Source organism: Megalobrama amblycephala, linkage group LG2, assembly GCF_018812025.1.
Source record: "Megalobrama amblycephala isolate DHTTF-2021 linkage group LG2, ASM1881202v1, whole genome shotgun sequence".
Lineage (NCBI taxonomy): Eukaryota > Metazoa > Chordata > Actinopteri > Cypriniformes > Xenocyprididae > Megalobrama > Megalobrama amblycephala.
The window spans coordinates 5584472-5599274 of NC_063045.1; the positions used below are offsets into that span (position 1 = coordinate 5584472).

Genomic DNA, 14803 nt, shown 5'->3' on the forward strand with positions numbered 1-14803 from the left:
GAGATCGAATTGACTGAACTCACCTGCGGCCGCCCCACAGCTAGGGGCAAGATGACCACTGGAGCAGGTACACATGTTGGGCCTCGAACAAAAACCATCCCCACACGAGTTCCTACAGATCGCTGGAGAGACAAAACTATTCATGAGAAGTGCTTAGCAAAGGCATTTTGATCTGTGAGCATGTGAACAGAGAGATAGCACACAAGAATAATTGATTATATGCAGCTTTAGGACTAAGATGGTTGGCTGGTCTAAGCTGGTCTTCCACCCTGCTCATATCTGGTTTATCAGGCTGGTTTTAGAGCAGTTTTGGTCACTTCTGATGTGAACCTTCGGGGTGATCAGCTAAACACAAGCTTGGCAGTGTTGATTTTGACAGCAAATTTTGATTTATTTTTAGTCATAGTCTTTCGACTAAAATTGCCATTTAGTTTTAGTCATAAAAGTTGCTTGTTGCACACCGCATACGATTTCAAATACTACTTACAAAGACATAAAAATAGGCAGGCTATATGCATATACACAAATCATAGCCTGGGTCTTGGTGGGTGTTTCCTTTATCTTCCCAAGCAAAAGCTTTATCTCTTGGCGGTTGTGTTGTGGTTTAAGGCTTTGGGGTCAAACCCCAGAATGAGCATGATGATGCTCTGGGGAGTTGATTATTTCCCTTGCTACCATCTCTGTTGAAAAAAACAGCATATGCTGGTAAGGTAGGTTTTGAAGCTGGGATGCTGGTTTGAGCTGGTTTATGATGGTCAAGGGCTGGTCCTATGCTGTTTTTTTCAACAGGGATTGTAGGCACTTAACCACAGTTAGCCTAAGGCTAAACGCTATCTCTGTGGTGAGTGTACTGTAAGTTACTTAGATAATTGTTTAATGGCAAGCATGCAGCTTGAGAAAACAAATACTACAGATACTTACGAACTATACACTGGTTCCCTCCGGGAAGTGTTTTCCATCCTGGACAACAATAGGAGTGAAAGCGGGAACCACATACATTGGGCCTGAAACAACAGAAACAAGCCCATTAAATTAGAGAAAGCAAATATTAATCATGAACATTTCTCAGAAACATGAAATATCTACAGTCTCAAAGACCTTCTTGACCCTTTGCAATAAATTCAGTTCAATACATACAATGACCCCAAAGGACTTTCCTGGGAAACAACATGAAAAGAGTTTGTTTTGAGTAGGACCATAACTAAACTTCCTGAGACAGAAATATTTACTAAAGCTTACCCTTACGTTCCCAAATGCGCTCATCCATGAGCTGTTTTTTTTGGCAACTTTCTCACCCAGAGTTAGTTCAGAGAAAAGCGTCTGTCTTAGTCATGATATATGTGATTAATGACGGACCAAGCCCAAAGTTCTCATGAACAAACCCTGCACCATGTTGTGGGGCTCACTGTTTAATGTATATGACTTGAACCAGGACTGGTAATTGACAGCTTAGAGGCAAATCGGCCTCAGAATGTGTCGTTTTAGCTGTTTCTTTCCAACAAGCCCTTAGGATCTCAGTCAAACCTGGACACTCACTGTGAAAACAGTTTTATGTCTATCAGCGCCAAGTTAAGCCTGCCGTAAATGGACCTTTAAAAAAAACCACGAGGTACATCTGTCTTTCTACACACATGCATAAATTCCTTTCCTCTACAAGTCAAGATGTTTACTAATGTCAGTCACCTGGGAATGACCAGCTGTAGTTTGAATCTTTTGATGGATTTCAAACCGTATTGCCAGACGACACAACCACTAATAGCAAAAACCAAGAGAGATGTGGAGGGCCCGAAAGAGTAGAGGCCGATGGAGGGCTAGATGTTGGAACATGAAAACGGAAAATGCTGGGGAAAGGGCAAAAAGCAGTGGGAGGTAAAGAAAACAAGTGGAAGTGAAAAGTTTGGGGGGGTTGGGAGGTGGGCCGTTGAAAACAAAAGCAACAGCGGAAATTAGGCTAGAAGATGATGAATTATCAGCAATGTGGAAACAAAGAGTCTTATTTCTCAACTGGAGCCTGGAAAATGAAGTCTGAAACTCCTGTAGAATGACGCCAAGTAGGTTATCCCTGGACACGAACTGATCTCTTCGTTCTTAAATTCAATTCTTTTCAGCGTGTTCACACTTCTTTAAGCTGGAGTACTGCTTTGGGTGGTTGTGAAGCATTTGCGGTGAATACTAGAAAGCAGAAAAGAGCTTAGAAAAATGCATTTCAAACATGCAATCCTTGTGCAAACTATTAAATGCATTAGCAGCAGCACTGTGTATTTACCACTACTTAATGCAGAACATTTACAGAACCCAGCATCTCAAATACAAACCGGCACCTCAAAGAGAGATATAAATTGGTAACGGGTTCTTTGCTACAAGGCAAATACCTGAAAAGACCATGTGACTTCTTCAGCTAGATGGACCGATTCATTTCACTTCACTAGGTCAAATCCTTTTTCATTTACAGGGCCTACCAGCCCTCGGGCAAGAGATTTGCAAGCAATTCTTTGCCAAACATCTCCGGATAAAGCAGGTCAACTTTACGACTCTTGAGCCCTAAAAACCCTCACAAACTGAATTCCAGTAAGGCAAAAGGTCAGGGAAAGACTGAGATAGGAAATCGGGATGCTTTGACAGCCAGTTTTTGGTTAGGTCGTAAAAACTGAACAGGAGCTCTCACTGAGGCTTGTGCGATATCTTGGACAGGGCGCAGAAAGATAGCACAATCCTATCCCACCGGTTACCACTCCTAAAGAGGTTAAAGGTCACTTTAGAGACATTTGCTCCCAGCCCCCACAATTGCTGCTAACTCCAGTCCAGAGCCAATGAGCTAATGGCACAGTTGTTTTAACATTATAAAGATCCAAGTGCGTAAAGCCTCTGGATCTCCAAGACCTTTTCCTTGTCCAACTTGGCCTGTTTCAAGCCCCTAACCCTAATGAACTCAAATCACACTGCCGTCTAGACTATACACTTTTAAGAGGGGGTCGCTCCATATGATTTCATGCATAAAAACCAAGTTGGAATGATGTCTTTCTTGCCTAAGCTGGTCCACAAGACACTTTCGGAGTTCTGTAGCGACTGATGGTATCATGAATAAACAACAGAAAGCAGTTAGCTGTTATGTTTTTTCTTGCTTGGTACAATACAATGAGTGCATTTGATAAGACAATAAGAATTTCTGGGCATGATATTATGCACACATAAGGATACACTTATCAGATCTGCATCTTCCTTTCCACTGGTTAGATGACAAACCACATTGAAAAAAGCAAAACATACTTCTTTTCTTTTTTTTTTAGTTGGGTTATTCTCGCATGAGATATTAAAACTAATTTGGTCCTATATCCAGAGGTGATTTTTTTTTCTGTTCTTATTCCAAATGTATTTTTACAAAGAACAATTCCATAACAAAATGTTGTTGGCTTCAACCAAGTGCTTTGGGGTCCAAGAAGGATTGTTTTCCTTTTGACTGGCATGTACTTTCAGCTGTTAAAAGAATATAAATCCAAGACAAAGAACTCTGTCTCTCTGGGGATGCAAACATCAAGCGTTCTGGAAGAACTTGAGCCCATCTTTGGAGTCTAGTGGAGCTGACATTGCCTCAGAGACATGTTGAGCAAATGAAGAGAAACCCTGGCCAAGCCAGCAAGACTTCTAAAAACATCAACCCTGAGCACGGTGCTGGCTTTATACTCATCAAAGCTTGTCAGGGTTGGCATCAATAGACGAGAATCACATAATCATATTCTCACCCCAAGCCCATTGCTTTTACAGCAGTCTCCCAGACTTTACCTTCATTTAAGAGGCCCCCAAATGCAATGTGATCAGACTCCTCCAATCTGACAGCCAAATTATGCTTAGCAAGGAGAGCCAGTAAGCTCCAAATCACCTACTGCAGCTCTTAAACTGTCTGACCCTGGATAATTTGGCTTGATTGGGTGGCGACTCGGCAGAAGATCAAATGTGCATTTTTTTGCAACATCATCATAATCAGCGTTCTTAAGAAGCATTCTTACACTGTGTTGGTATCTTAAATAGGATTACAAATAGTGCTTCGAAGTGATTAGACCGTTCTTTAACATTCAACAGCTACAACATTTGTATGAAGGGTCTTAAGTTCAGAGTCTTGCCTTGAACAAAAGGAATTGTTAGATGGGAACAATCTGGAAGCCATGCAAGTCCCTACATCCCTTTGGGCTAGTTTGTGTTTAGCATGGGCTCTCAAAAGGGCACTGTGGCACATTTCTCAGTTGACTTGCTGCCATGTGGTTCTGCTTCACTGACCGGATCAGATTCTCCCTCTTAGTTTGCCTGGAAAATTGGCCAACATGTTCAGTTAACTCAGTTTTGGGTGCGATACAGGTCAAATACCATTGGTCCCACTTACAGTAAAGAATGTCGCTATTGTTTCTGAAATTCAGTCTATACTGGGCTGCTAACCACAGTGCTAATCTTGACCTTGCTAGTTTTCCTTTCAGATGTTAGCTGAAAACCCCTTTCCTGATTAAACAAGGATCCAAGAATTGGAGACATGTCTCTGTTGTGAAATGCTCTTTCTCACCTCCTTGAAAACAAATGTCCCTTGTCGGAGCCCCCCGAGTAATCAGAATACCTCATTTCCTGTTGCAGTTTGCAGGGGAGTTATAAGCAAGTACAGATGAGAGGATGATTGGAATAACCGTTTCAAACATGTGAGGGCCGCACAACACAAAACAGCCATTGTTTTCCCAAAAATGAGAAAAATACACAGCTTTGGCTTTGTGGAGACAAATGTAGATGCTGAGTTTGAGAGGCACTGGAGGGCTTGTAAAAATATCTATCATGCAATCACTCCACTTTCAATATATTTAAGTGTGTTTGCCTCATCTTTCAGAAGAAACTTGAGACCTAAAACACTTTGCATTCTTCTAGGAGATATATAGAGGTAAAATTTGTGATAGCCAAACAATAATGTCTTTCAACAGCTTACGTTATCAGTAGGAAATGACACTCCTGTTGTCATGACCAACATACTGAGGCATTTCAGTACTTAAAATTCCCTCACAGCAGATTCACAACACTTCTGCAGCTGGCTCCATCACATATGTAGCTTTTTTAGAGACCGATCATGCTTTCAACCCAGTTTGGCTCTAACCCAAACAGCACAGCAGGTTGCAACAGAAATCTACTGCAGAAAAAAAAAATCTAAGGCTTGATTTGAATTCAAGCTTTTAGGATGAGATACACCAACCCTGAAATTATTATTCTGTACTTCTGGTAATAAAAGTTGAGTTAAACTCTCCGCCTCATATGGTTAAACTATTAACATGTCCACTTCAAGCATGAAACTGACAGAGAACAGGAGCAGGACGTGACTGAAAAAGCTCTTACCCCCTGAGGGACTCCTGGCCTCTCCGACGGACCCTCTGTTGCACCTCCCCCTCAGGTTTTCCAGTGAATCGGCTGGCCTGGATGTCTCCATCTCCTTGCGCCTGCACCGAATAGACTGCTGCCCACCAGACCGCAGCCCATCCAAGCACCACCTTGGCCAGCTTCCACACTCCCATTGGCCCCTGCTGTGCGACTCCTGAAGCGCCGTTAAACGTGCCTCACCCACAATAAAACTCTTCCTTTCCAATGAGCTCTTCAGACGCGAACTTGTGTGATCCAAGAGCACTCCAGGCTGAAGGCTGTAAAAAGAGAAGGCAAAAAGCTTACTATTACCTGTGCACTCGTTTTCATTCCCGTTCCCTTTACTGCTTAGCCTATTTGGCGTATATACAGTGAACATACGAACAAATGTGCCCCCTCATAAATTTAGCCATTAAATCAACCACAGTCGATGATGGAGTTTTTTTATAAAGTGTAGTATTATTCCAGGCAAACTGTATGGCTCTTTAAGCGCCACCCCGCATCCTTTTACAGGCCCACTTAGACTGTCTTAGTGAGCATTCGCTGTAGAAATAACCAACTCCTGGCCAAGACTGGACTCCTGGTTTTGTCCTCAACTGGCTCATTAAAACTAAGATTTTAGGGTAAATAATGGGCCTCAAAAGATTTAGAACCATGGCAGAAATTGGTTTCAACATCAGGGGGGTGGCAAAACAACGGAGTGAGATTTTACGGTTTTCTTTTCAGCATGATATATTTGTTTTAACGAACAACTGCAAATATAAAACCTCTGCCAACTGCTTAATAACGACATTCTTTAACAAAGCTAACCTGGATGTCTCCACACATTTTTATTGGTATTCCATATAGTGATTAAAATATATATCTTTATCGCACTGTAAGTCGCTTTTCCAAACATCAAAGCCTTAAAAAGTTAATGAGAAGTTAGTTAGATTACAGAACACCATCTAAGATGACAGTCTAGTAAGTCTGAGAAGGAAAGTTTGAAGAGTTTTCAAGTGGGTGGATCTAATTGCTGTGTGAACAAAAAAACATCAACGAGGAACAATATTTTACAGTGTATGTACAAACATACATTTAATATTCTGGTAAACTTTGAATGAATTAAGTAGCTTTTCATAAAATCATGTGGAAAATAAATCAAACAGGCCTATTGTTTTACATCAAAAACTGTGTCTACTTATAAAAGTTGGTTTAATTAGAAGATTATTATAAAGTCGGTTAAATCACAGTCCATGACAGGTCTGGTAAATTGAGAGGGAAAGTCTGAGGAGTTTTCAGGTGGGCGGTGCTAATTGCAGCGCGAACAAAGACAAAAAAAAAACCATCAATGACAACAATCATCTTTCGGAGGTAACGTTATATGCAATACATCGTCCACTTTTCCTCTCTTAAAGACGTCAGACGCTGTAACACAATTCAACATCATGTAGTTAATTACTTATGCTGTTAAAAAACGACCGCGCGTGAGCGTTTCCTTTGTGAAGAGAAGAAAAAAAGTCGCTAGAAAAAAAGTTGAGTTTGCTGAGGCAAACGCGTTTACGATGTACACACATCAAGACCTATTTCGCATTACCTTAATAGGCTTCCAAATATTATAAATGTTGTATTTTAATCTATTTTCACGAACATCAATGGACAGCTGCATATAAACAGTTTAAAGTACGCTATATCTAATCTTTAAAAGATATGTTTTTTTTTCATATTTCAAAACGTTATAACTTTTCTCACCTTTAAAGTTAACTTCTCTTAAGTCTTAAATAATTCTTATTTGAGTTTTAAATGAGTTAACCGGTCATCAGACTGTAGGGAAATAAACGCCGGTTTACGTCACCAAGGACTTTTTCTGCTTCAAATTAAATTTTGCAAAGTAGCCAACTTCTTAATCGACCTTAAATTCCATCTTTCCTGCATTTTAAATTAAAATCGCGGTGCATATTATGAACACTTCGTTGAAACTGATGCAAATAAACCATGCAATCATGATAGTGAAGCTGAAATACCTCAGATGTCTTGGAATGCCTGGAAGAGTCCGTTATTGTCACGGGATATGTTCCCCTGAATGGAAAACTGCACTGTAGCTCTTGTGAGAAAGAGAAAAGTAAGTGAATTACCCTGATAGGTCGAGGGGAGGTGCTTTGGGTTGAAGAGCATAGAGGAGGGGGTTTGAACCCACTGACTGTCCCCTTGCACTGCAACCAACCATTATTTACAGGACTGAAAGAGTGAATGAAAAAGAAAAGCCAAGTATATGATTTAGAACATTTCTCCTACTGTACAAACAGTGGAATTATTGAACTGAAGTAGTAGACTGAGAGTTGCTATATAAATAATTCATGAAAAAGTAATGAAAATGTACAAAAATGCAATATATATATCATTTTTTATATGCTACATAAAAATGGCAAAATATACGAATTTTTACTTTGGTGTGTTTTATACAAAAAAAAAAAAAAAGTTGCCCAAAGTAGTTTTACAACTAATTCTCATACTAAACTTTATATATTGCTATGGCTCAAAAGCCAAGATGGAAGGTCAAAATCTGATGGAAGGTCATTCAGGCTCAATTAAAAGGCTGAATAATTCAGTGTTAGCCAAACAAGATAAAAAGCTTTGTTTTCTCACTCTGTTTCTTTCTTGCTTGCCTGATTTTAATTGGCTGTAAGGGATGACGCGCCACTTGGGTGGTCAAACAGCTGAGCGCAACCCAAATGCGAGCGACAACGATGTTGGAACTGCCAAACTGAGTCAGCAGGTTTGAAAAACATAGATGCTTTTGTTGTCTGGGCAATTTCAAGAACAGCCTCCATCACCCGTGCATTTATTGTGCTCGTTTTATCTCTCAGTAGTGAAAAACTGGGTTAAAATATGTTAGTTCCCAATGTCATAAAAGTTAATGGAAGAAATCAACGCGGAACTGTGTTTGAGCACATCTCGTGATTAAATCGCCTACGTCATGTAAAATACATGGTCGTAGAAATGATTTGTGGCGTGTTTTCTGATCCCCCTCGCTCTCTGAGCATTTCCAACGAAATGAGATAGGAGCAATGTTCTTGGCAGAGACATCTTTCTCCAAGACCCACATGCCTCACCCCTAAACAGAACCACATTGTGCGCTGAGCCCACTTTCCCTTTCCTTTTGACTCTCTCTCAACATCTGACAGGTTGTGTTGAACAGTATGTTTGCGCCCAAAGAGGATGCGACATACGGTGCAGACTCTTTCCAGGAAGATGTCAAAGAATGAGATGTTTTATGATTAATCTCGTGACCAACTTGGTTTATTCATGGGAATATAAACTTAGTAAAATCATAAACACTGTCTGCTTTCGATTAATGTAATAATTAGCAATCCTCCCAGGAACATTCTCAGAACGTTCTGGCAAGGTTCTCTGAAAGTTACGTTCTTCTATTAACGTTAATAGAACATTTGTTCAAAGTTATCTGGTCTTAAAAACATGCTCAAAATGTTAGCACAAAAACTTTTGTATGTCGTTCATGGAACATTTTTCCTGAGACGCTTTAGTTTGTCTAACATTTTTTGGACGTTACTACTTGTTTCAGAACATTTAGAGAACATTCAAAAGTAAGGTAGTAATATAAACAATAAACATTCCCAAAATGTTTGCAAAATGGAAAGTTCCCTTAGCGTTCACATAAAGCGTTTTGAACATTCAGAGAACATTACATTTTCATAACTTAACAGAATATCTAAAAATGTGTTCGCATGTTTTAAAGCACTTTTTAATTAAATTTGCTTGTGTTTTTGCCAGCTTATTTGTTAGAAAGGCAGTAATTATGAGCAGGATTTGAGGTGGTGTTGTGCTGCGGCTGGAGTCTGTCCTAGAGATGGTTTGTTGATGAGAGATGGCAAATACTACGTAAACCAGATGATTATCCAGATCCAGTTGTTTTTAGTATGGTAAAGCCTCCATTTCACTCCTCCATTAGTTCTGCCGATGTCGCTTCGATTTGCTTCAGTTCAGATTCTGCATCTGCGTCATTGCTTCTTTTTTAAAGTACACCATGTTTTGTTTCAGGAACAAAATGCATTATAAAAGAGGATTTACTTTATAAATTTTTTTTTTTTTGAGTAAACATTTTATTTGGTGAGGTTCCTTTGTTAGGAAACTAGATACTTCTATAGGTCCTGATATATGAAAGATCTCAGCTGAAATCCGTTATCGGTGCATCTGAGAGCATCACAACTGAGGCCAAAGCGAGACACTGCTGTCATTTATTTTGGAAAGACATTTGATTCAAGCCACATGGGGAATGTTATGCACATTAGTTCTGTGCAAACTATAAGCATGCACATATGTTCAGGTTCCTGAGTTTAAGGAGAGTTTCTTCTTAGGCGGACATTTCAGAGGTAGTCAAAAAAAAAGGGGGGGGGGATGCTTTTTTCTGTTTGGGTCATAAAGGGTCAATAAAATTCCCTATGTTGTGAAGTATTGAGTCACTAAATGAGGTTTGGACTGGTTCCAGGTCTGGGTTTGTGGTGGTGACCACAGGGGTCAGGGTGGAGCGTGACTCAGATTTGAGATGCTCCCTGTTCGTAACCCTGTGGTCTGGTGTTAAAGCTGTGTAAGAAACAACTTGACTGTATAAATTAAAGCATCTTTATGTATATGTTTACATGCATACACATACATACATACATCTTTAGATACATGCAAATTTATTTTATTAAATGTATTTATTTTTAATTGCTCGAAAGAAAAAAAGAAAGAAAGAAAGAAAGAAAGAAAGAAAGATTTTGGTTGGTTCACCAACAATGCTTTCGGGAAACGCACCCCTGTTTAGTTCCTGTCTCTATGAAGCCCCTCCTTCTGAAAGCACACCATGGTCTGATTGGTCGGCTTGACCAGTGTGTTGTGATTGGTCAAGCATTTCGAGTGTGTTTAGGAAATGTCCCGCCCCTTTCTATAACCGCCAGTTTCAACACACTACTAACTCACTCAAACAGGCCCCGCCCCTTTATTTTGCATATGCCATGGGCATATGAATTATTTAAATTAGGAATACTGTGATGTGTTCATTCCCGGAAAAAAAACTACAATGGAAGCATTTTAGGGAGTTCAGAAACAGTGACACTGATATAGAGTATAACTCCTGCTGGAGGGACTTTGGAAATTTCCAGACCTTTTTCATGCTCAAACAGCAACATTACACACTAAAGAATGTTGAACATGTTAAAAAGCATAATATATCGTTTTTTTAAATGAACAGTTAATAGTATAACAGTGTAGACATGTTTTTTGAGGAAAAGTTTGGAACGACACAAGGGTGAAGAACTGACGAACTTTGTGGTCATTGGTTGAAAGAATCCACCATCTCTCATAAAGTCCTTGAATTTCATTTTGTTCATTTCTCCCAAACATCAGAGGAGCACTAAACTCACCGCTATTTTGGGAATCAGCTCCTACGTCACTCTAATTTCTGGTGCTTTTACACCTCGAGAACCCTTTGTTCTTGACTCAAACGCCTTGTTCTTTTTTTTTATATGTATATGTTTCCGCAAAGCTAACCTCACCGTCCTCTGAGGCAGCTGTAGACCTCCAGTGATGTAGCAAGGTAAGAATGCACAACTTCAAAGGCAGAGAAGAGGACAAAGGCAAGATGTTTTCAACCTGTGTCATCCCATAAAACAGGGAAAAATAAAAACATACCAAACTGTGCTCTAATGCCAAACACCATCACATGCCTTTGAGACATTAGAGTGGAAACTGCACACATGAGAATGTTTCCTGCATTGATAGGACGTGTTAAATGTGATTGCTTCCTCAAAATACCAAGTGAAGGTACGTGACAGACAGAGATGACTGAGTTTCAGAATCACTGTGACATGTAGAAAGTTCCCAGAAGCTAAATCTATGGTCCTACACAAAGCTAGAAATGTTGAGTAAATGAAGAAAAGGGAATTGGCAATGAGATGGAATTCCAATAGAGCTGCTTGGAGCGTCTGCACCCCGTTCTAATGGATTTCAGATGTACCATGTCTTGCACTCTCAAGCGCACATAAAACATTCTGTCGTATGGGAATCTAAGAAACGGCAGGAATTTACTGCACACAGCCATATCAAAACCTAAAGATGTGTACGTTCTGACACTATTTTGGGAAAATTAAAGACTTGAACACATTTACACCCAAAGAATTTGCTCATTCTAAGCTCTCTTTTCCATTGTGTACTTTGTTTGTCTCTCTTTCAATGTACAGTGTTCAAATCACTCAGTATCCACAGGTAGGAAGGAATCCAGGAAAGTCTTCATTAAAAGTTTGTGCAACATCTCTAATAAGATTCATCTAGTTGCTACCTCTAGCACACATTTAAACGTGACCCGCCAAAATTGGTTGCGTCAGGTTTTTAGTTGCATCAGTAGTTGATGTCTAGTGTTGATGTCAAACTTGGTGCAATGTGTCTTCTGCCATATTTGAATGTTTTTCAGTGAATTAATCCCTTGCACCTTGTGAGTCAGTAAAGTTGTACCACATTTATTTTCACCAATATTTGAATGTACACAAATGAGAGCTCTATGATGGAGGGGTACTTTCAGTGAAAAACAACTTAAAATTCAAAGCTATCATATGGTTTCATAAAGTGTGCATTTCACGAGCACTACTTTTTTGATACTCTTTATGGTGTTTCTTTTGCCCTTTTAAAGAGTAATAGCCCCTTGTTCTCTTTTGTTGTATGGAAAAGAGAAGCTTTGACATCTATAAAATCTTTCCTTTTGAACATGATGGTGAGTATATAATGATTTTGTACATTTATAGTTGCACGGTTCCTTTAAATATGCACTAACACTCATTTGAATTTGTTCTAGATCATCAGATGTGATGTAACAATGGCTTTGAAGTCAGTCTGAGACAGTTTACACCTTCAAAACACTGTCTTAAACCAACGACAGCTGTCTTCTGTTTTGGAAAACATCCGTGGAATCACGAGATTATGAGGTTACTAAATATCCGGTCCTGATTACAAATCCTCTGTATCAGTGGTTTTTCACAGACCATCCTTAGTCCAAACACATCTTAACCCCAGAGAGAACACATCCATTTTCAGCCCCACACCCTCTGAAAAACCACAGATTCATTCAGATAAATGCCATTCATGCAAAGAACGAAAAACCACTTTGACTCCTTACTTAATTTGGTCATTAATCTTTTACAGTTCGGATGTGCAGTTCCTGGTTTGGATGAAACGTTCGCATCTGCAGTTAATTCTGAAGAGTGGAGGACGCTGATCTCCGTGGCTTCTTCTTGATAACGCAAATCCAATCCCTAGAGCAAGTGCACAGGGAGCCATGCTATAAGAAAGGATTTACGCTCCAGGGAACCAACTTCCTGGTACACCCCGAATGTTTTTGGTTTAACCTGACTGTAAACTTGTCATGTAAGATTGTTCCAGTAATAATTCATAATTGTCTGCAATGCTGTTTCAGCGTTTGGGTGTCGAAACACCTGGTTCCATTTGGGAAACGGTTTTGTCAGCATGTGTCCTGCTGTGGTAGAAGTGTGCAGTCCCCAAAACTTGGGCGAACTTATCAGGTTTCAAGTATGGTCTTGTAGTTTCAGTAGGGTAACAGATATATTTTGACAATAGTTGACCGCAGACGGTGACTCTTACCATGTGCAATGTCCTGCTGAGGACCTAATCCTCACACGTTCCTCTCAAGTCCAGCGAGATAGCGTTTAAGTGTCTAAAGTTCATTAAGCAGACGTTAACTCTTTGAGGGGAAGCTTTTGTCAAAGGTTTCAGCATTTGGACGCAGAATTGTGAGTTCTCACCTTGTATTTAATGATATTAGTGGCCCATCAACTGTGTCTACCTCACACTTGCTTGTGATACATGCATCTAATACTTTCTTATAGAAGCCATATTATGGCGTTTTACAAAGTCTTGATTTTGTTTTTTGGGTTATCTAGAACTGGTTTTCATGCTTGAATGTTCAAAAACCACATTATTTTTTCTCAAATTTGTCATTGTTGCAGTTCCTCTCTTCCCAGTCTGTCAGTAACTCTCTGTTTAGTTTCTGTCTCTATGAAGCCCCTCGCTCTGAAAAGCACAATGTGCTTTGATTGGTCATCTGGACCAGTGTGTTGTATTTGTTCAAGTGCTTCAAGTGTGTTTGGGAAATGTCCCAACCCTTACCATAACCGTGAGTTTCAACACACTACTAACTACCTCATCCAGGCCCAGCCCCTTTATTTTGTGTATGCCTTGAGCGGGAATTATTTAAATGAGTAATATTGTGACGTGTTTGTTCCTGGAAGAAAACTCAAGACTACAATGGAGGCTTTTCAGGGAGTTCAGAAGCAGTGACACTTAAATAGAGAATAACTCCTGATGGAGGGACTTTGTGCTTTGGAACTTTGCAGACTTTTTTCATGCTCAAACAGCAACAAGTTTACAATGTTAAAAGCATAATAGGACCTCTTTAAATGAGATGGAGAGAGGGTGGTGTTGAGACTGAGAAAGACAGAGGGAGTGAGTCATTCAGCTCAGCAATAATAAACCTGGACGTGCTCCAGATTTCTGATTATTTGTACAGCAGTTCCCCATCTCAGTCACTCCAGTGCTGGTTGTTTACATTGAAAATGACCCAGAAAATATGGCTCAGCCAGTGGCCACCAAAACCCCTTATGGCTGAGGTGAAAATGGCGTCACAATTCATGCAAAAAGACGTTAAAAGCAAACACAGAGACGTTCCTTTTCCAACACGTAAAGCTAAAGCTGTGAGATATTGCAAACTAAATGGGTTATATAATGCCACTGGAGGAATCTCCTAAATGGGAGTAGTGTAGTTGGGCTCTGAAAGTATGAACCTCCTATAGGAAAGAATATGTTTTGCCTAGATGGTAGTGAGATAAAATGGAAAATCTTTTTCATGAGTCTCCTGCTTCTGCTGAGAAAAAATCCCCTACTAATCTAGTGACGTACCACTATTTCAGAAAAGATCTTAACAATGGCTCAAACTGTGTTTATATTGCCCAAGGTACCAAAGTCTGCAATCAAAAATACTTGACTTGTTGCGTGTTCGAAACATCTGTGTTTGCCCCCCCCCCTCTTTTTTTTTTGGTTTTACATCTTTTCGTTGTCATTCGTTGGATGAATGGCATTAACCTGAAATTTCCCACACAATCTGACCCTATATATAAACATACTGGATCTTGGTTTGCTTAGTACCTAGTACTTTAAGCAACAATAGCATAAACCTGGAACTCACACTTGATAGATAATCCTTAATAGCCATAAATGACTAGTTCCAGCACAAGCCAATGCTGTGGAAACGGCACCAAACAGCCTCTTTTATGGGTGTGAAAATCAAGTAAAGCAGGTGTACCCAGCTGGACAAATGGATGGACAGCCTGGAATATCATTACAGACGGGAAGAACAGATGCTCGACGGCTCGATAACCAG

General features: G+C 39.9%; 2 protein-coding genes and 1 long non-coding RNA gene across 3 annotated transcripts in view; 2 read left to right on the forward strand and 1 right to left on the reverse strand.

The window, feature by feature from the left end:
• fbn2b (fibrillin 2b) overlaps positions 1–7681 on the reverse strand; it is a 69879-nt gene extending 62198 nt beyond the window's left edge. The window contains exons 1-4 of the mRNA XM_048182271.1: positions 7383–7681; positions 5359–5657; positions 922–1004; positions 24–122 (exon numbers count right to left, since the gene is read on the reverse strand). Of these exons, the coding sequence (XP_048038228.1) occupies positions 24–122; positions 922–1004; positions 5359–5534 (358 nt within the window). The 5' untranslated portion in view covers positions 5535–5657; positions 7383–7681. The remainder of the gene's footprint in view (positions 1–23; positions 123–921; positions 1005–5358; positions 5658–7382) is intronic.
• The window catches only part of cers4a (ceramide synthase 4a), a 33778-nt gene continuing 25669 nt past the window's right edge, over positions 6695–14803 (forward strand). The window contains exon 1 of the mRNA XM_048182313.1: positions 6695–6732. Within this exon, the coding sequence (XP_048038270.1) occupies positions 6710–6732 (23 nt within the window). The 5' untranslated portion in view covers positions 6695–6709. The remainder of the gene's footprint in view (positions 6733–14803) is intronic.
• Positions 12080–13330, forward strand: LOC125263321. Its single transcript, XR_007183801.1, has 3 exons — positions 12080–12124; positions 12206–12335; positions 12553–13330. It is a non-coding gene; the product is annotated as an uncharacterized LOC125263321 (long non-coding RNA).